Source organism: Poecilia mexicana, unplaced genomic scaffold, assembly GCF_051168715.1.
Source record: "Poecilia mexicana isolate PSO_F unplaced genomic scaffold, ASM5116871v1 scaffold_2, whole genome shotgun sequence".
Taxonomy (NCBI): Eukaryota; Metazoa; Chordata; class Actinopteri; order Cyprinodontiformes; family Poeciliidae; genus Poecilia; species Poecilia mexicana.
The window spans coordinates 57,752,295-57,774,775 of record NW_028263371.1 but is presented as its reverse complement, the minus strand read 5'-3'; the positions used below and the strand labels follow the sequence as shown (position 1 = coordinate 57,774,775).

The window sequence follows — 22,481 nt, the reverse complement described above, 5'->3', positions numbered from 1 at the left end:
ATAAAATAAAAAAGGAAAGGAATTGAAGTGAGGGAGAGGCTAAAAGCCAGCCACACTTTTCAGCGTGTTTCAGCTGAAGCCGTGTTATCTAAGGGTGTGAATACTTCTGGGTTCTGCTGCAGATCTTCACACATTCATTTTTACTGAAACGTTTTATTTGCTCTGACTGAAAATTACAGAAACATAAATGTGGAAATAAAGTAATTCAGACTAAATTACAGACTATGACGTCATTTTTATATTTGTTTCGTCGTTTCCATGTTAATGAATCAGCCAGATCAGGTGACCGGAGGTCCACCTGCAGGGGAAGGGGCGTGTTTCCGTCCTGCACTGTGATTGGTTGTGGTTCGGTAAACTCCGGCCGGTTCCGGCGGCCCCGCCCCCTGCGCAGAGGAAGCCCAGAAAGAGGCTCGAGTCCCGGGAGGCGAGCTGCAGACATGGACCCGCTGGCGGCTGCCATTGACCAGGGAACCAGCTCCACCAGGTTTCTGGTGAGTGGACCGAACCGACCCGGACCGAACTGTGGTTTCATTCTGGAAAGGTTTTACAGCAGATTCTGCTGCTTTTAAAGTTTCTGTTTCATTCATTTACTGTTCATGACGTCAGTAGTGATCGCTGCTACTGGTTAATCATTCCTGGTCCACTCCGCTCCTCTGGACCAGCAGAACCAGAACCGGGTCAGAAAACTTATAGTAATTATAAAACCACGTTTGAAATAAAAATCCATTGTTAGATATCAGCAATACAAAGGCAGCATATTTATTTTTGCAGCGCTGATTCACATCCAATATCATCTTTATTTAAACTAGTTTAAAAAGTTTCTATCGAATGAAACCCAGCAGAGCATCACTCCTCCTTACCAGCAGGGGGCGACAGTGGAGAGGAAAACTCCCCGTCACAGGAAGAAACCAGAAGAAGAACCAGAACCAGATCTTTACCAGCAGGTCTGGAGGTTACAGCAGAACTGAACCAGGACAACTTTCTATGTAAAACTTTTGGCACCAGGAGAGGAGAAAGATCAGGTGATGGCAGCAACATGTCAGCTGATGCCCCGCCTCCAGGAAGGAACCAGCCAATCAGAATGCAGACCAGGTGGAGCTCCTATTGCTGGGTTTCAGTCACGTGACCCGGATGACGTGCGAAATTCAGATGTAGGTCAGGAAGTGGATTTCTCCAGTTCAAAACAAAGCAAAATGGACCACAGCGAGTAGCTAATGCGCTAAACAGGCTGGAACAGCCGAGGCATCTGAACAAATACGCATCCATATGATCTCGGTAAAACAGACTTCTGTTATAGCAGTGGTTCTTAACCCCAGGGGTTCGGCGGAGTCGTGATGACGCCCCGCTTCGCTGCAGAGGATCACGTTACATTGCTGAGCCAATCAGAGCTGCAGAGGAGCTCTGATTGGCTCGTTCCTGGACACTCAGCTCATCTTTGCTGAAAACACTGATTATATTTTGAAGAACTGATATCAGAGACTCTACGTTTTAAGAAGACTTAGTGATCTTGCTTTGTCTTGAATTTGGGGGAAAAAAATCATATTTTATTTATCACTACAGAAGGGTTCAGTGAGTGCGCATATGAAACTGGTGGGCTCGGTACCTAAAAAGGGTTAAGAACCACTGGTTTATAATCTTGAGGATTTACCCGCATCGAGGCGATCCACGTAACTAACTACCTGGAGCTGCAGACCTCATGTTATACTACGAGCCAGAAGAAAGCTTTCAAAAGCCTGGACAGGTTGGGTCTCATTTAGGATCAAAAGCAGCTTTAGATGGCTGTCGACGTTTCTGCCGGTGAGTAGCGAGTTGTGCTACAAGTAATTTTATGATAGCGATGCTATGCTAACAACGAACTAACCATGTTATTTCTATGAGCTTGAATCTCCTGGTAAATCTTTTATTTAGCTTCTGTAAACCCAAATTCATGCTGGAGTTGTACGTTAATGTTGAGTCGCTGCTGGATTCGGGTCCAATGTAGGTCAACGATTCGCTCCGATCTACAGAAACCCCGAGTTCGTGTCTGTTCGTGTCTGGACACGAAGCATGTGGGGGAACAGTAACAGCTCACTGTCTGTATGGCTGGTAGGCAGTGGCGCAAAAAGGGGGCATGTAGCGCATAGGGGCGCTGCACCAGAGGGGGCGTCAAAACCCCGTGTGGAGGGGCGGCGCGCCGATGATGTTTTCCCATCCACTCCTTCACCTCGCATGAAACGAGGTAAATGTAGCGAGTTTTACCCTCCACGTAACGTCGTCTTGTGGGGGGGGACCGCATGTTTTCCACGCTCCTTCAACCTTCCTTCTGGGGAGAGGGGGATGGGAGGCTGATTTATGTTCTTGCATCCACCTGAATAATGTGTAGTTGAGCCACTGCTGGTAGGTTATATTTAATTTATTTAGCTTTACATTTAAGCATGAAAATCCCACTGAATAAACATTATATTTTCTGTCTGTGACTCGACACTGAGCTAGCTGCTAACAACATTAGCACTCTGAGGACAACCAAGCTAGGACATAAAAATAATATATCTCACCTTACATATGAACACTTGGCTTTCTAAGTAACTGTCCAATTAAACATCTGAAAATACAGTTTAAACGAAGCGACGGTTTCCTGTTAGGAAGTGTCTTCAAACTCTGGCATTGTTAGTTTCTGCACCTCCTGCTTTTAGATTGTTGATCCACTTTTCTCCTCTTTTCAGTAAGTTTTCTAAAATTAACTCCCTTGTGACCAACTACCTTTGAAACACTAAAATAATGTTTTTCTTTCTCTATTGGAACGGTTGGAGCAACCGTAAAGGACTCAGACTTTAGACATTTTGATGTTGGACCAACAGAAATAAATGGGCTGAATTTACTTCCTGCCCTCCATCTGCATTGGGTGACGTGCTACGTCATCTGAAAGCCAGCAAAAGAGAGAAAAATGAAATGCAATATCATTATCCTGGAGCTCAGCTGGAATCCTAAACTGGGAACAAACATGGACCTGGTTAACTCCCAGTTTCCTTGGAAACGGACCAGAACCAGATGGATGGATGGATGGATGGATGGATGGATGACGGGTCGATTCCCATCATCCATCTGTAAGTGTAACTCTTCCTACTTGATTGTTAGTCACCTAGTACGATACAGAATGAAAAACTCCTCACCATCTGGCTTTGACTGTAGGCAAGTGGTCCGACAGGCTGAAAAATAAAAGACACGGTTCGTGTCGTGACTGAAACATATGAAACAAAGGCGGTCTGAACCCCAGTGGGCTTCTGTCGTGTGCTTGTCATCATTGCATATGGGACAGTTTATAACAGGTCTGGGTCGACCCCATGTGCGCTTGTGGTGAGCAGATGATACCTGGCCACCAACCTGAACATTATCAAGGACCTGCCTGAGCATAGACATCATCTGTCCAAGCATGGCTCCTTCTTGTGGGAGACTGAGCTGCTGACTTTGTGGGACTGGAACAAAAGGTTGCCACTGCACTTGTGAGAACTGGCAGTGCTGCTTTGCAGGTTGCAGGACAGGGAGGTAAGAGAAGGGGGATCTAATGTAGCGGCCAGCTGCTGGTTCTGTACCATCACAGGGGAACGTGAATTTGGTGGAGCCTCAGAGGCAGGTTGTACATTGTAAGAGCACAAAACATTATTTGATCTTTGCAGCACCAGGGATTCAGTGTGTGTGTCACAGCAGAACTGCAGGTGGTTTGATCCTGGACTCTCTCTCTGCTGCTCATCTAGCCTCACCTGGATGTCTTTTGAGCTCCATTCATGTATTTGCTTGTACTTAAATCCTGAAGCCAGTTCTGCATCAGGGCAGTGTTTTACAAACATTTTAGCAATTTCACTGCTAATATCGTGACGCTTTAAACCTTCTTCAGCCACATCTGCAGCTTTGTTGAGCCGAATCCAATAGTCAAAGCGTCCTCTTTTTGAATGGCAGTGTGGAGGAGGGTTGTGACTGAAGCATCAGCATGTTATAAATCACATCTGGGGAGCATGGAGCATTTAAACCAGGGTCACTTTTAAGACCAACCTTAACCCCATCTCTGGCTCTGCCCATTAGCCTCCCCATCATCTCCTCTGTTGAGTGGAACTATCTTAGTTCTGCCTTCTAAGGTAACCTCATCATTTCAACCCACTCAGTAACAGTATACTTGTCAGTAGGGATGTGCCGATCAGGTTTTTTCCTGCCGATACCGATACCGATCACCCATGAGGGCCGATACACCGATACCGATCACATAATTATTATTATTATTATTATTTATTTTTTTAATCATAAACACTACCGGTTACATTATGTGGAAAAAGGAACCATGAATTCACCTTAATTTAGACAAAAACTTGTTTTTAATAACTTTTTTCAAGAAGAAAACTAAACAAAACAGGCTAAATAATACAAAGAGCCAAAATAAAACCTCTCAACATTGCCAAAAATATTCAAGTATAAAACTTAACATTCAAAGGCAAAAACAGGATCCATTACAATAAACAATCCAGATTTACTGAATGAAAACTTCCTGTTAGCATGGCGGCTAGCTGATTACTGCTAGCTCTGATTGGCTGTTTCTGACTGAGCGGAGTAATTATGCAGATCAGGGAGGAGATGGATTATTTTTTCAGAGATTATCTGTCTCATGTTTTAATATGTATGTAAAATGTATTTTTAGGTTAGATGCTGCAGCTTTAAGCAGGTTGGTGTGAGAGTCACCACCAGGTGGAGCAGAAGCGAAGCTCCGTCTGTCAGATATTAACTACCTGTAGCAGAACCAGCGTCTGACATCGCAGCTCGAAGACTTAAATTATTTTCCAGGTTATTTGTTTAGCTTTCTGACCGTCATGCTAATCCAGGTGAGTGTTTGTAGCTGTGCGCTGCTTTACCTGCTGTCTGATCCTCCGTATGTCTTTTTACTGCAGTGAGCCTCGATGTAGCCAAACTCCTCAAGTATCTCATCGTTTTTATTCCGTATTAGATTCGTTGTGTTGATGCATTTTGACCTGCTTCAATTTTCCGCAGCAACACCCAAACTTCCCCATTCACTCAGTGGTTATAGTTCCACATCGCTTAAGATTTGTTGCTGCGTGTTTGCGCAGAGTGAAGGAAAGAGGAGACCAGCTGCACAGGCAGGTTGGAAATGAGAAGCAGGTGATCGGCGATCACCGATCATGCACTTTTTCACGGAAATCGGCCCGATTATGATCGGTGACCGATCGATCGGCACACCTCTACTTGTCAGTGTTTTCACCTCTAAAAATTGGAGGTGCTGTTTCTGATGTTACAATGATGTTGAATTTTAGACTATCAAAGACAGAAGTGTCTTCAATATGGGCACCATCTTGTTTCAAACAGGAGCCATTTTGGGTTTCTTTTTCCCCAGCAACACCAGAAGAACGCAGCTTCTTTGCAATGGACTCTCCAATCTGTGAACCTAACTGATAAATCATGTCACTTAATAGGTGTAAGTCATGGCCAGTAGATGTAGAGTGGCTCGGGCCCCCAAACGACATCGGCCCTATAGGCGTCTCAGCTGGATAGAAAGCTAATCCCTGAGGCCTATTACTTGCTCTTGTCTAGTTGTCGGTCACCTAGTACAATACAGAATAAAAACTCCTCACAATGTGACTGACCGCAGCCAAGCGGTCCGACAGGCTGAAAAATAAAAGACACGGTTAGCGCCGTGACCGAGTGGTCAGCCACGAACACCAGCTCCCACTCATAGGGTCACATCTTTCCAGCCCAACCACGAGAAAAACTTTACAAATTATATTTGTAGATGTTAAATATTCTTACAGTACCTCGTTAATTGTTGAACTAGAAAAATATGACCCTAAGTAAGAAAAGAAGTGAAGAGCGGCCTCTCTCACACCCACCTCCACCAGCACCAGCAATCTGGTGGGGGAGCCTGAAGGACCTCATCACACCACTAGGTGGCTCCAAACATATGTGTTGATTAAAAATATCATAAATACATACAATTATTATAATAATTTTGGTTAAAATTCACATAAAGATACATAGGCTTTTCTCTCTGCTACAAAAGCTGTGTAATGAGGCAGACAGCTTAAGGCCCCACCTTCCTGGGTGCTATGGTGGCACAGGGGCAACGCACAACCAACCTATGTATTGAGGCCTTGGTCCTCATGCCGGTGGTCACAGGTTCGATTCCCGGCCTGGTGACATTTGCTGCATGTCTTCCCCCTCTCTCATTACCCTCTTTCCTGTCAAACTACTTTCAAATAAATGCCACTAGAAGGCCCCACCCTCCTCATTTGCACAGTGAGACAGCGGCGAGGTGTGCGGGTGACATCATGGACCAATGTGTCTGCAGCCGAGGTCCGGCTGGTGAAGCGGAGGGTTTCGGTGTTAGCTCTGTGATCTCACCGCTTCAGCTTCCTCCAGCCTGAAGCGTGTTAAATCTCAATAATCAGTCACGCCCTTAACTCCTCCCAACTCTAGTAGACTGACTACTGACCAGCTCTCCGTCTCACGGGTCCGAAAAGACTCCAATTCCCGGGTATTACCGCAGATAAGAATTTAGAGAACTTTTATTTAAGCTGGCAGCGGAGATGATTCGTCCAAGTTCTAACTACCTTCATCCAGACGTTATGCCCCGCTTCAGTTCATAACCCAGACATCGGAGTAGCCCCGCCGATGTCCGAACTCATGAACCACACCTGTTCACGGTAGCTCATCTCCTAATTATTAACGTGCACTTGGTAACCGACTTGGATAATTTTAGCGACTAGGAATAAGTCCCAGGGACATTATTTATCTGAACTAAAGAACGTACGAAGCCACCATAAGTTACTAGGACCATAAACATTGATTGTACAACGATCAGAGAAATTAAATTTAGATGACTCAATTAATTTAACTGTCCACAGCTTCAAATTAGACTTTAGTATTTTATTAGCAAGCTTTAGCAAGGGAAAAGGACATACAGCATTTTAATAAAAAATTATAAGAAATTGAAACTTTTAAGAATCATCAAAAATTACTCCTACTTCTAACCCTACGCTGTGTCTTAATCTAAATAGAGGCTTTGGGGGGAGGCAGTAATACTCGAACCCAGATGCAGAGACGATCTTGGCAGCAGAACTTTAACGTCCATGGATGGAGTCCTATCTTTGTCTTGGCAGAATCCTTTCAGAATAAATCCAAGTTGAACTGGTGAGAATCCTCTCTGAACTCAGTTCTTTATCCACGAAAGATCTTGGTATATTCCCCATGTCCACTGCAGCATCGATGTAATCCTTTGGGTTGAGCGTGAGGCCACAGTCGAATCAGAGTCCCGGGTTTTGGGTAAACGGATCTTGTCCCTTTCACTGGCAGCGAGCAGTCATCCCGGGGTGTCATCACTCAGGCCTCATCTGACTCTGCTTCTCCTTCTGCTCAACTCGAACGCTGCGGAACAAAGAACCTCGATCCTCCTGTGTTGTATCTTTTTATTCCTTCTGCATCTGTTCATTTCCCTTATCTTTACTTTTTCCATCTCCTACGTGTCACTGACCCCAGGCCCACACAACTTTCCTCACGTCAACATTTTCCTTGGTTAACAAAACCTTTAGTTAACCCTCTTTCTTTCCGAGTTGCACTCTCAGTTCTTCTTCTTCCATCTGCACCTGTTTCCTATGTGCATCTTACACAGTTTCACTTCCTGTTACTTCCCATACTGACTGCTTGGACAGATGATCTCATATCCATCACCATCTTGGAGACATGATGTCTGTTCTAATGACCTTATGTCTTGGTTACCTCTGCTCTCCTTGACCCTTCACCTACCATCTACCTCCAACACAACATCAGTGAACTTTAGTTACAGTTACTTGTTTCACCTGTAAGTACTTCCATAAGTATAAGAGTAAGTGCAAATATTCTTATAATCAAACCAACATCAACCACTGCTTAAACCAATATTAATTATTGGTTTAATCATAAGTTATCATTATTAATTTAAGTATTTTACTCTGGGTTTTATCCAATTACTCAAATTGTTTAGATTTTATTCTTTAAACCTTTAATGCTCAAAATGAGCAGTCTGAACTATTTTTATCCACTGCAGGCTGGAAACTTCCTCTTTTTCCAGGAAACCTGCTTTTCCTGTTACATGATTCTCTTTCTGCCTGATTATGATTTTTTATGATTAAATAGAAAAAAGTAGAATTAAAGCAAAGTTTGCAGGACACAATAACAACACACACAACCAGATTAATTTTATTATTGTCTGACTCTACTGTTGGGTCTTGATGTCACCTGTGTAATTAGTTTTAAAGATAACTTTATTCATTGTTATTATTAAACTAAAATCTCCAGCATGGGGAAGTGGGATGAGCTCGACTTTTCTCGACACCCCCTCCTCGAGGTCAGACCTTTCACATGCTGGGAACCCAACACCCTCCTGCAGGTCTGCGTCCTCATTCTCTGGAAAGAGAAGATGGTCCTCTGGGATGTGAAGATGCAGATCCTCAGTCCTCACCAAGGCCACAGCAGCTTGTGATGTGAAGATGCAGATCCTCAGTCGTCACAAAGGCCACAGCAGCTTGGGATGTGAAGATGCAGATCCTCAGTCGCCACAAAGGACTCAGCAGCTTGTGATGTGAAGATTCTCAAAACTCCACTGCTCTTTGACACCCCCTCCTTGGAGTTTTGATGTCTTCCAGGAAGTGACGAATGTCGAAGAGAACCCAGGTCACTCTGATCCTCAGCTGGATGAACTGTCGGTACTTCAGGATGTGGAAATTCCTTAGGAACATGTTGATGAGCCAATGGGCTGAGGCAGAAACCTCCAAAAAAAAAAATCTGGAAGTTCAGCATAACAAAGCAAAAAGCATAAGCAGCATGACGCTTTATCCACAATCGTAATCCTTTTCCGTCGCTGGGGGTCATTAAGGGGTACTGGAGTTGTCGGAGGCATCAGAAGTTGTCCAGGTCCTGGGAGGAAACTGTTGATCCTTCCCCTTCCAGGTGTTCAATGCTTTGTTGCAGGATTGATCTTGGTGGTTGTCTATGATGCCACTCCTTCCTCACGACTTCAGTCCCTTTTCCAGTTTAATCCATCCGTTTGTGACAGGAGTTCTTCTTTAGCGCTGTTCAATTTCCTCAGGGCTCTTCCTGTCCACAACCCCGAGGGTGTTCTTCTGATCACAACCACCCCTTTTATCGTGGCCAGTTCGACGTAGGGTGGGGTGTTACATGGTCCGCTGGCCATCACCGGCTTCTGGTTACTTTAGTTAGGAACTGGCTTCAATTGCTCAACTCCTTGGATCCCCAGAGCGCTGCACACTTGCTCCAGCATGCCGACAACACTGCTGCCGTTCGCTCTCCTGGCCGCTTTCACGATGACGAATCCCGACATAGAATCCACAATCACTAGGAGGTATCTCTCACCTTTCCTCCCCTTCACCCCCATGGGGCCAGCCACATCCATGCAGATTGAGCCCCAGGGGACGGTGCTCTTGATGGTCAACCCCTCCATACGCTGCCCTCGGCGGCCTGCGTTGTATTGACCACACACCTCGCAGCCCCTCAGCACGCGTTGGACCTCTCTCACTGGGATCCATAGGTCTTTTTCCACCAGCTCCACACGTGTAGATCGTACGCCTGCATGTCCTAAGGCCTCATGCACGCCCCGCACGACCTCCTCCACGTGTTCTTTTGGGACCTCCCGTCCTCTGGGAGTTCTGTCCCACTTCTCGATTCCGACAAACACAACCTTTCTTGATCTTCTTTTCTTGCTTACTTCCACTGGATGCCGAACCACCACAAGACAGGTCCCATAGTTGTAGCGGGTGCAGTTGTAGTGGTCTTTCATCTGCAGCATTGTCTTCAGGTGTTCTTTCAGTTGTTCTTGATTGGTGCCATAATAGTACTGATGAAACATCCTTTGGTTCACTTGAGTCCATGTCTCGAATCCCTCTCTACACAGCATCACTCTCACTGGGGCTGACTGGAGCAGGGATTTAGACAGGGATTGTTCTCCTTCTTTTCTCTGGCTTTGCCCTCCTGGGCCTTGATCATCACTTCCTCGTGGGATGGCTTCCATCTGCTGGACGTACGAGTGCGCGTCGTCGTCCTCATTCTCCATGTTGTCTTTGTCCTCGAGTTGCCCGACCCCAAAGCCTCTCTAGGATCCTTAGAGCAGGGATGGGTTCAAGCTATTTTGGCTACTAGCTGCACTGTTTGGACGTGGTCACTGTCCACAGTGAGCTCTCCTCACCCACACGCCGTGCAGTTACTGTGAGGGTGGTGACTGAGGCCTTTCAGTCACCCACAACTCCACTTCTGTAGAGCTGCTACTCTAAGTAGGTTGCCTTGGATCACTTCTCCTACAGCCCACCTACCTCCTTAGGACTACGCCTCTTCTAAAGGTCGCCGCCCACCCAGGGACGCCAATTTGTTAAATCTCAATAATCAGTCACGCCCTTAACTCCTCCCAACTCTAGTAGACTGACTACTGACCAGCTCTCCGTCTCACGGGTCCGAAAAGACTCCAATTCCCGGGTATTACCGCAGATAAGAATTTAGAGAACTTTTATTTAAGCTGGCAGCGGAGATGATTCGTCCAAGTTCTAACTACCTTCATCCAGACGTTATGCCCCGCTTCAGTTCATAACCCAGACATCGGAGTAGCCCCGCCGATGTCCGAACTCATGAACCACACCTGTTCACGGTAGCTCATCTCCTAATTATTAACGTGCACTTGGTAACCGACTTGGATAATTTTAGCGACTAGGAATAAGTCCCAGGGACATTATTTATCTGAACTAAAGAACGTACGAAGCCACCATAAGTTACTAGGACCATAAACATTGATTGTACAACGATCAGAGAAATTAAATTTAGATGACTCAATTAATTTAACTGTCCACAGCTTCAAATTAGACTTTAGTATTTTATTAGCAAGCTTTAGCAAGGGAAAAGGACATACAGCATTTTAATAAAAAATTATAAGAAATTGAAACTTTTAAGAATCATCAAAAATTACTCCTACTTCTAACCCTACGCTGTGTCTTAATCTAAATAGAGGCTTTGGGGGGAGGCAGTAATACTCGAACCCAGATGCAGAGACGATCTTGGCAGCAGAACTTTAACGTCCATGGATGGAGTCCTATCTTTGTCTTGGCAGAATCCTTTCAGAATAAATCCAAGTTGAACTGGTGAGAATCCTCTCTGAACTCAGTTCTTTATCCACGAAAGATCTTGGTATATTCCCCATGTCCACTGCAGCATCGATGTAATCCTTTGGGTTGAGCGTGAGGCCACAGTCGAATCAGAGTCCCGGGTTTTGGGTAAACGGATCTTGTCCCTTTCACTGGCAGCGAGCAGTCATCCCGGGGTGTCATCACTCAGGCCTCATCTGACTCTGCTTCTCCTTCTGCTCAACTCGAACGCTGCGGAACAAAGAACCTCGATCCTCCTGTGTTGTATCTTTTTATTCCTTCTGCATCTGTTCATTTCCCTTATCTTTACTTTTTCCATCTCCTACGTGTCACTGACCCCAGGCCCACACAACTTTCCTCACGTCAACATTTTCCTTGGTTAACAAAACCTTTAGTTAACCCTCTTTCTTTCCGAGTTGCACTCTCAGTTCTTCTTCTTCCATCTGCACCTGTTTCCTATGTGCATCTTACACAGTTTCACTTCCTGTTACTTCCCATACTGACTGCTTGGACAGATGATCTCATATCCATCACCATCTTGGAGACATGATGTTTGTTCTAATGACCTTATGTCTTGGTTACCTCTGCTCTCCTTGACCCTTCACCTACCATCTACCTCCAACACAACATCAGTGAACTTTAGTTACAGTTACTTGTTTCACCTGTAAGTACTTCCATAAGTATAAGAGTAAGTGCAAATATTCTTATAATCAAACCAACATCAACCACTGCTTAAACCAATATTAATTATTGGTTTAATCATAAGTTATCATTATTAATTTAAGTATTTTACTCTGGGTTTTATCCAATTACTCAAATTGTTTAGATTTTATTCTTTAAACCTTTAATGCTCAAAATGAGCAGTCTGAACTATTTTTATCCACTGCAGGCTGGAAACTTCCTCTTTTTCCAGGAAACCTGCTTTTCCTGTTACATGATTCTCTTTCTGCCTGATTATGATTTTTTATGATTAAATAGAAAAAAGTAGAATTAAAGCAAAGTTTGCAGGACACAATAACAACACACACAACCAGATTAATTTTATTATTGTCTGACTCTACTGTTGGGTCTTGATGTCACCTGTGTAATTAGTTTTAAAGATAACTTTATTCATTGTTATTATTAAACTAAAATCTCCAGCATGGGGAAGTGGGATGAGCTCGACTTTTCTCGACAAGCGGCTCACTTCCTGTTGGAGTCAGATGGGTTTCTGCCTCGCTTACAAAGACGCTTGGTTCCTGCTGGACAGATGATCACCTAAAGGTTCAGGTTTCGCTGGTGTGAGGTCCTTCTGCAGCTGAGCTGCCTGTCTCTCTGCCTGCACGTTTGTCCTCTTAGCCAAAGGAAATGCTGACTGTTAACAAGATGGAGGCTCCTCTCCTTCTCTGGTTTACATCACTGAGCAGAGGAACCATTCTGCCTCCACAACAGCCCAGAATGCCCTTTAAGACCCCCTGCTGGGTGTCTCCCCTCATCATGTCAGAGGCCGAGCTGAACCTGTTACGATAATGATAGATGTCCCTTCAGTCCTGCTCTCTGATTGGCTGCTTTTCTCTGCAGGTGTTCAACACTAAAACAGCCCAGCTGATCAGCCACCACCAGGTGGAGCTCAAGCAGCATTTCCCCAAAGAAGGGTGAGACTTTGGACATCGTACACATGGGATCGCTTTCACAAGTTTTCATCCACATGAACCCAAATAAATCTGCGTCTGAGGCTGAGCGTTGTTTAAGCATTCTAACCCAGAGGGGGCAGTATAGAGCTAAGGTAAAACCTGTCAGCCAATCAGAATCCTTCATCTGTAGGTTGAACTACTTTCAACGTATTAGAAAATAGGCTCAACACGATGTAACTGGAAATATTGGTGCATTATTTCACTCAATAAATACAGAGGTTTCTCACATCTCCCCTTTGGTCATAGTTTTTTATAAATAATCGTTTTTAGTGATATTAGATGTTTTTGTGTAGATGAAAGGCCAAAGCACATAAAAATGTGTCGGTTTTCCCAGATATCAGCTATGTTTGGACTAGGCCTCAGCCAGTTCCATTCAGTCATCTGTTAGGAGGCAGAACCTGGACTTAGTGCAAAGACATGTTGAACATGTGTGGACCAATCATCTCCTCAGGTGGGTGGAGGCGGACCCTAGGGAGATCATGGACACCGTCCACGAGTGTCTGGAGAAGACCTGCCAGAAGCTGGCGCAGCTCAGTGTGGACGTGTCCCGCATCAAAGGTTGGACGCTGCCGCTGCTGCGGTTCTGTTTCTGCAGCTTCATCCACCTTCACATTGTTGTTGTTGCTCTGCAGCGGTGGGGGTGACCAACCAGAGAGAAACCACCCTGGTCTGGGACAAGGAGACCGGAGAGCCGCTCTACAATGCCATCGGTGAGTCCAGCCACATGAAACCAGTAAGGATTGGTTCCAGTAAAACCTGCAGAGGCTTGGAAGGAAGCTTCTCCTGGACCCGATCAGCAATGGAGGTAGTCAGCAGCTCTGCAGCCAGTTTAGGTTGGGTTCATCTAGGTTAGGTTTATTTCTTAGGTTCATTAGGTTACTAAACCAGGTTTTCATCCTGGTCATGGAACACTGGACCAACTCTACACCCTCAGCAGGGTCCTGGAGAGTTCTGGGAGTTCACCCAACCAGTCTACATGTCCATTTTGTAGACCTGGGGAAGGCGTTGGACTATGTTCCTCAGGAAGTCTTGCAGGGGTACCAGATCTTTTGATATGGGCTGCTGGTCCCTGTGTGACCGCTACCAGAGCTTGGTCCTCATTACCGGCAGTAAGTCGGGCTCCGGTGAGAGCTGGACTCTGTCCAGGTTGCCCTTTGTCCCCGATTCTGTTCATGGTGTTTGTAGACCAGCCAATGTGTTGAGGGGATCTGTTTTGGTGGCCTGAGGATGGAGGAGTTTAAGTATCTCTGAACTCATGAAGGCGGATTGGTGGAGTCTGCAGTGAAACGGGCGCTGTACATATTTGTCATGGTGAAGAGAGAGCTGAGTCGGACCTATGGTCATGAGCTTTGGGTAGAGGCTGAAAGAACGAGGTCATGGATTCAAGCAAACGGAATGAGTTTTCTCTGCATCGAGAGTCAATCTTCCTCTGGGAACGCCGTGGGATTCTCCTGGTGTAGCTGGACCAGGAGGCTGGAGGGAAATCTGGGCCTCCCTCGACCTGACCCTGGATTAAGATGAACATAGGTTTATTTCAAAGCCTTCACAAGAACAAAAGAACAAGAACTGCAAGGAAAACATGGAGGTTCCAGTAGGTTTGGTTCAGTTGACTGATAGAGTCCATCAGTTTTTACCATAACTGAACTCTTCAATAGATCGAACTGGACTCGTTATACTGTACCAAATTGGACTCTTCTCCTACAAAGGCCTCCAGACTTTTCCAAGTGGCAGACGGTTAGCTGACCTCCTCTCCGAAGCAGCTGGACTCTGACCATGTGGACGTGCTAATCTCTGTGCTCTGCGCTGTTCTGCAGTCTGGCTGGACCTGAGGACGCAGTCCACTGTGGAGAGACTCATCACCAAAACTCCCAGCAGGAGCAAGAACCACCTGAAGGTAGGACTAATAACCCTAAATCTCGAGAGGTCAGGTAGCCACTGAGGTCAACCTGTTGTTGGTTCTCCTGTGGGTTCTACTGGACTCGCCCGACAGCATAAGACCGGTCTGCCCATCAGCACTTACTTCAGTGCTGTGAAACTCCGTTGGTTGCTGGACAATGTGGAGGCGGTGCAGAAGGCGGTTCTGAGTAAGCGGGCCATGTTTGGGACCGTGGACTCCTGGATCATCTGGGTAGGAGCAGCAGGCCGCCGGTTCCAGCTCCAGGTTTTTGTTCCCGCCAGTTAAAGAGCTTTCTCTCTCCTCCAGAGTCTGACGGGCGGCCGAGATGGAGGAGTCCACGTCACTGACGTGTCCAACGCCAGCCGCACCTTGCTGTTCAACATTCACAGCCTGGACTGGGACCCCGAGCTCTGCAGGTAACGTGGACCAGCCCGTCTCACTGGCCGGAGAAACTGGCTCTCGGGAACCGGATCTCAAGCTGTTCTGTCTGGGTCTGGACTCAGATCGAGAGCTTATCGATTTCCCAGGAATGTTTTGGTGCTTCAGGTGCTGGGAATATTTCCCCACAAGTCTTTGGAAACTGAATTTATTCTTCTTAAGTTGAAGCTTGGATCACTTCTCATCCAGGCTACCATTAATTTCCGACCGGTTCTGGCCGGTTCTGACCAGTTGTCCAGTCATTTAAAGCTCCAGTTTGATGGACTCGGTTGTGTTTCCAGTTTCTTTGACATCCCGATGGAAATCCTGCCCACCGTCAGAAGTTCCTCTGAGATCTATGGCCGCATGGTGAGCCCTGAACGCCACGACAACCATCATTAATCACAACAATGATAATTAATCATAATAATAAGAAACAATCTGAAACTAAAAGTGCGTCTCAGATTTTCATGATTTTCTGTTCTAACATCTATATTCTGGTTCTGACCCATTACTTATTGCAGTGGTTCCCAAACTTTTTCTTCTGCGCCCCCCCATGGATTACAAATGGCTGTCTGGTTGAAACGACGCGTGTGACGGGGGGTGGGGGGTATCGACTTTTTGGGGGGCAAAATGAATGTACGTAGCTGAAAATAGACACCAACATCGGTAGCCTACAAGGTACTTGCTAAGCTAAAGGTTCTGTATTGATATTAGCTAGTCATCTTTTAGCTAACATTACCTGCTAGTCATCTTTTAGCTAACATTAGCTAGTCATCTTTTAGCTAACATTACCTGCTAGTCATCTTTTAGCTAACATTAGCTAGTCATCTTTTAGCTAACATTAGATAGTCATCTTTTAGCTAACATTACCTGCTAGTCATCTTTTAGCTAACATTACCTGCTAGTCATCTTTTAGCTAACATTAGCTAGTCATCTTTTAGCTAACATTACCTGCATCCAACAGCTTTACTCAACTCAGTCGGTTAGTTTGGAGGGAAAAACTGTGAAAAGTTCTTTGCGTTTTGCTGGTTTTCTGCCGTGATTCTAACACAAACCTACGTAGCTCCGCCCAGCAGCAGCAGGTCTCCTTCACAGGTGGAAACCCAGCGCGAGCGGCGTAGCGCTCATGTTGCGTTTAAAGGCGGCTCGGAAAAACAGGTTACAACAAGTTAACAACGGATTAAACAGTTTTAACTGCTGATAAAAGTGACAGAGGACACAAATATGGGAAGTGTGGAAGCCTCTACTGTATCAAATTGACAGGAATAACAGAGAGTTGGTCATTCTAAGGTAAAAACCCAGCGCATACAGTGTTCATGTTTTCTTTTTTTTTTCATCCAGACGGCTTCCTGCGCCCCCCCTGCAATGACACGGCGCCCCCCCTAGGGGGCGCGCCCCACAGTTTGGGAACCTCTGACTTATTGAAAGTATTTACACCGTTACACATTTTTGGTGCTTGTGCTTTTTTCCTGAAGACTGGACTTTAACTAGGCCACTCTAGAACCTTGGTACTATGTGCCCACTGACTAATAATCACAACGTTCTGCTTAAAATAAGTTCTTTATGAATGAAGAGGTTCTAATGGAATCGGGTCAGAACTGCTTAGAACTGAAACCTTTCAGAAAGCGTCAGTCAGAATAACTGGAGGTTCTGTTGGGTCGGAACTGAAACTCGGATTTTTCCAGGTTTGAAAATATTAAACTGAATGAAGTGCAGCAGAAATGATTCTTTTCTGTATTTTAGTCAATAAAACATGGAATCACATCTAAAGCGTTGCACTGAGGCTCCGCCTCCTTCCAGCAACTCCAGGAAGTCCAGTGGTGTTACTGGTGCTTCACCAGTCCAGGCCTCTGGTTTCCAGTTTGATTCAGTGAACATCCAAACTCCATCATGTCATGTCAGCGAACAGGAAACGTCTGTGCCGTTAAAACATGGCCGCTCAGTGAATACGAGGCATTTCCTGTTTGCGCTCATCAGGACTGATGGCGGCGTTTCCGCCCCGATGGACCGTCTTCACTCTGACCCGCAGCGGCAACGCGTTGCTACCGTTGAGCAATCCAACAGTCATGAGTACGAAACCGTCACATTTATTCAGTCGGGTTTGAGTTGCCATGACGACCTGTTGCAACCGGAGCGTTTACCAGCCTGACAGGTTCTGTTAGAAGCTGCATGTCGCTCCAGATCAGAACTGGTCCCGTTCTGAACAGAACCCGGTTGCTGCACGCTGTTTGTTCAGGTCCAACTGAATGTCCTGTCGGTGTTTGTCTCATGTCTTATCTTCCGGACCAAACCCGACCCGATCTGCAGTCCAGAGGTCAGCTGCACGCCCCACTGCTTTGGTCCAGAACATTTTTACTGGTTTTAGCTTCTTTTTGACGTTTTGATCCTCTTAACAGTCGCAGGTTTTATCTTCCAGAACTGAGCAACATGTGGGCTTGGTACCAGATGACCCGGTTCTGCTCAGAGGTTCTCATTCTGCTGTGGGACGTTTTATTGAACTTCTCTGTAAATCTGATCTGATAACAGCGTCAGATCGTTACACTTTGGTCTCTGCAGTGAGACCAAAGTGTAACGATCGTTGGGTAAAGATATTAACCAAAGATCAGAGGAATGCATGACTGCTTTGCTTTATTGGACCTTTGTCCAGGTTCTACAGAACAACCCGTCCTAGTTTATGATCCACTTCGGTGAGATTTCGTTTTAATCTCTAAAAACCAAAACCAGTTCCTTTTGAAATGCCCAGAACTGGACTGCAGCCAAAGTCCAAAGAATTGTTTAAAGACGACCTAAGACTTTTGCACAGCGATGCGTTTCAAACAGACAGTCGATGTCGATGATGGCGTCCAACTGAACCTTCTTCCTGTTTCTCCAGAGGTCTGGCTCGCTGGCAGGGGTTCCCATCTCGGGGGTAAGTGGCTCCTGGTGTACCGTCAGGAGTCCAGTCAAGGTTCTGCCGGTCCTCCATCTTGGACCGGTTCCTCCAGAACCTGACGGTGTCGTTATCTCTGTCAGTGTCTCGGGGACCAGTCAGCAGCCCTGGTCGGTCAGATGTGCTTTGAGGAGGGTCAGGCCAAAAACACGTACGGGACGGGATGCTTCCTGCTCAGGAACACAGGAACCAAGGTAAGACGCTTCAGAACCTTCAGAACCGTCAGAACCATTTCCTACGATCCAAACTGAGTTCGTTGTCTTCTGGTGATTCTGGCAGCCGGTGATGTCCGAACACGGCCTGATCACCACAATCGCCTACAAGCTGGGGAGGGACAAGCCAGCCTGCTATGCGCTGGAGGTGGGACATGTTGGTTCTTCACTAGGTTTGTCTGACCAACGGGTCGGGGCCAGGGGACATCCTGTCCCTGCAGGGTGAGGACTGCCAGGTCCAGATCCTGCTCAGTAAACTGGAGGGCAGTCGGACTATTTGATCACTCATGGCTGACCCCAGTTGTATGACCTCTAGGAACCTGTTGATGCAGTTTGTCTGTAGGAAGTGTTTCAACCTGATCCAGTGCTTCTCCACCTGGTCCTCAGCCCCCCTGCTCTGCATGTTTCAGATGTGCCTCTATTCCAGAACAGCTGACTCAGACGATTGCATGCCCATCAAGTACTGCAGAAACCTGTTAATCACCCACAGATTCAATCCAGGTGTGTAGCAGAAGGGAAACACCTAAACATGCAGGGCAGTGAGCTGGAGGGCCGGGGCTGGCCCCCAACCAACCAAACTAAACCTACAGAGTTGACCAACCAACAAACCAGCTAACCCAATATTACATTTTTCCACGTGCTGCTATTTCACATCAGAATGTTGGTTAATGTTTCATTAATTATTATTATTATGATCTAATTTACCCACAAGCCCCCAAACAGCTGAGCAGCCGAAGAGGCCTGGATGAGGCTGGTCATAATGTAATGACTGAAACGCTCTGCTGTTTCTCTGCAGGGTTCGGTGGCTATAGCAGGAGCAGTGATTCGCTGGCTGAGGGACAACATGTGCATTGTGCAGTCGTCCTCTGAGATCGGTAATTCTTGAAGCCCGGTTCTGGTACCAGAACCAGGAACCTTGTGTTGGGAGGAGGTGTGAGTGTTTTACCGCCACCCTGTGGTTTCAGAGCAGCTAGCAGCTGAAGCAGGAACGTCCTATGGCTGCTACTTCGTTCCAGCGTTCTCCGGCCTCTACGCTCCGTACTGGGAGCCGAGCGCCAGAGGGTGAGACTCTCGAACCCGTCTGGTCTGTGGGTCCAAAGCTGTCCGCCCCTAACCTCTGCTTGTTCCCAGCATCATCTGCGGCCTCACCCAGTTCACCAACAGGAGCCACTTGGCTTTCGCCGCCCTGGAGGCCGTCTGCTTCCAGACCAGAGAGGTGAGCAGGCATAAAGAACCTTTGGTTCTGCTGAGGTCCAGTTAAAGTCTGATGGTTGTCCTGCTGCGTGCCAGATCCTGGACTCCATGAACCAGGACTGCTGCATCCCGCTGCCGGTGCTGGGCGTGGACGGAGGCATGACGGGGAACCGGCTGCTGATGCAGCTGCAGGCCGACATCCTCTGCATCCCCGTCGGTAAGAACGGCCTCCTCAGTTACTCTGGGTTTTAGAACCGCCTCTGGTTCTGTCAGAGACAGTCACCTCTGACCTTTGACCTGTCCACCCTCACAGGTAGCTAACAGAATCACCTTCTGAGTCCAAACATAACAGAGTTGGGATAAAAGTAAATTATTTTTCATGACTGTAATTAAAATGAGTGAATTCATCTTAGTTTTTACAGTGTAATATGTCCTGGTCTGGTTCTGGTTCTGGTTCTGATTCTGTCTGTCCCTGCTTTCAGTGCGGCCCAGCATGTCCGAGACCACGGCTCTGGGTGCAGCCATGGCGGCCGGCGCCGCTGAGGGTGTGGAGGTCTGGAGCCTGAACCCGGATCAGCTGCCTGAGGTCACGGCTGAGCGATACCAGCCTCAGATCAACACCCAGGGTCAGAACCAGAACCAGAACCACACAACACACCGCCTACTGGTCATTTAGCTGTACTGTAGTAATTCAAATTCAAAAGTTTTTATTGATCCCAAAGGAAATGTAATGTTGTAGCCAGAGGTCGTGTTGGAGCAGGCCTGGGCGGCTCCAGGCCTGGGCGGCTCCAGGCCTGGGCGGCTCCAGGCCTGGGCGGCTCCAGGCCTGGGCGGCTCCAGGCCTGGGCGGCTCCAGGCCTGGGCGGCTCCAGGCCTGGGCGGCTCCAGGCCTGGGCGGCTCCAGGCCTGGAGCCGCCCAGGCCTGGGCGGCTCCAGGCCTGGGCGGCTCCAGGCCTGGGCGGTCGGCCTCCTGCAGCCTTTAGGTGCGTCTCCACTTCAACACACCTGAGTCGAATCCTCAGGTCGTTAGCAGGACTCAGGAGAACCTGATGCACTGAGGAGGAGATTCAGCTGTTGGAGCTGGGAGACGTTAAGAGCTGCAGGCCTCCAGGCCCAGGATTACCCACCGCTGATCTAGACTTTTGTGTTCTCCACCATTTTGACCAACAGCATTAAAAAAATTGGTCAAATTATAATTATGTTAACAGCTATTTAGATGCATTTTTATGCGGTTTAGTAAATATTCACCCAGTTGAACCGTGAATCCAGATCCCATCACACGTAAAGCAGATAAATGCATCTAACCACCGACTGAGGCCCCAATAACTTATAATAACTGAAATTAAACGACTCCACTTAAATTACAAGCACCTGCTGCTGTCTGAACGCAGCTTCACTAATTCCTCCTGGTGGCATCTGAAGGGAAATCTGTGCTGGTTCATCAGTCAGCTGGTTCTGATCCAAACCGTTCTGAGTTTTTACCAGGATCTTTTTGTGGTTTCGCTTCTACAAAACGGACAGATGTTACGTCTGCCGCTCTCCTTCTGGAGGGTAACGTCTTCAGCTCCATTTGTTAAAACTGCAGGATGAGTTCAGTTTAATCCTTTGCAGCGGCGGAGCCGCGTCTGCATTGGTTGTGCAGCCGCAGCGCACTGCGCATGTTACTGTCTAATAACTTCTGCACATTTATTTATGTCCTCAAGATAAACTACAGAACACCGGCTCCTGTGTTTAGATCAGCGTTTCTCCACCTGGTCCTCAGCCCCCCTGCTCTGCATGTTCTAGATGAGCCTCTGTTCCAGAACAGCTGATCCAAATGACTGCAGGACCATCAGGAGCTGAAGAAACCTGCTAATCACCCAGAGATACATCCAGGTGGCAGAAGGGAAACACCTGAAACATGGAGGACAGGGGGCCTGAGGACCAGGGTGGAGAAACTCTGAGTTAGACTGTAATGGATTATCACAACATTAAAAACTCTTTAGTTTTCTCTGTTCTATATATAATGGAGACTGAAATTTAACGCGCCGTTTCTACCAAAGGTTTTGAACGCTCTTCCTAACCAGACGCTCCAAAGCGTCCGGTCCATAACGCTTCAACACGCCGTCAGCTCCCGGTCAGAAAGTTCAGAGTCCATGAGATGATATTCAGAAAGGATCTTTTATTCATTGATTTCAGTTGCTTCTGCGATTAAATCTTTGTGTAAAGTCCAAGGGTGTTAATTAGAACCTGTCAAAGGATATGGAAAATATTCCATTAACACGACTCTGGTTGTAGCTCAGGTTAACTCAGATTTTTCAGAGTTAGTGTAGATGGTGATGGCAGGAAAGGTCTCCTGTAGCAGTCTGCATTACAGTGAATCTGAAGAAGCTTCTGAATGAAGACTTTGGTCAGATGCCAGAATCCTGCTGCTGCCATCTAGTGGCTGTTTCTGCTCCAACTGAACCAGTGTCTGTCCTCCACCAGAGAGCGAGTTGCGCTTCGCTCGCTGGAAGAAGGCCGTCCAGAAATCCATGAACTGGGAGACATCAGAGACCAGTTGCACCAGTAACGGTAAGCCGCCGCCACCGCAGCGCTGATGGACTACCTGAAACCAGAACCGGAGTCTCACTGGGCCCCATACTGGATGCTCTCTCATTGGCTGAACACAGGTGTAGGGAACGGCGCCCCCTGCTGGGTCCCTCGCCCCCATCAGAGTGGACCCCTAGGGTCCGGCCGTAACCGTGAGGCATGTTGCTGGTTCTGACGGGCCGATGCAGGACGCGCCTCTAACACAGGGTTCTAATGGGTTCAGAACCAGCTCGGTTCTGCCTGTCGGTGTTTTAAGGTGGACTGACCCACCTGAACTTCATGGGAACCTGCCATGTTCTGGATCCTCCGTCTGGTTTGGGTTGCATGATTCTGCCTGAATATTTTCCTTTTTGTTCATTTTCATTTCCACTTGCGGACATGTTGATGTTCCATCGTCGCTGCAAACGTCTCCAGAAAGGCGCCTTGAGCCTG

At 47.0% G+C, this 22,481-nt stretch overlaps 1 protein-coding gene across 1 annotated transcript; it reads left to right on the top strand.

Annotated features, from left to right (window-relative positions):
* Positions 1-384: 384 nt before the first annotated feature.
* On the top strand, positions 385-22,201 carry LOC106909487 (glycerol kinase-like). The gene is given in 19 exon segments (XM_088003672.1): positions 385-491; positions 12,714-12,787; positions 13,278-13,384; positions 13,459-13,536; positions 14,641-14,720; positions 14,817-14,954; positions 15,030-15,139; positions 15,443-15,509; positions 18,016-18,051; positions 18,156-18,266; positions 18,352-18,432; positions 19,081-19,159; positions 19,250-19,346; positions 19,416-19,500; positions 19,575-19,695; positions 19,961-20,104; positions 21,945-22,031; positions 22,130-22,160; positions 22,162-22,201. Coding segments are annotated over 19 exon segments (1,605 nt in total). The 5' UTR covers positions 385-437; the 3' UTR covers positions 22,187-22,201.
* Positions 22,202-22,481: the final 280 nt, after the last annotated feature.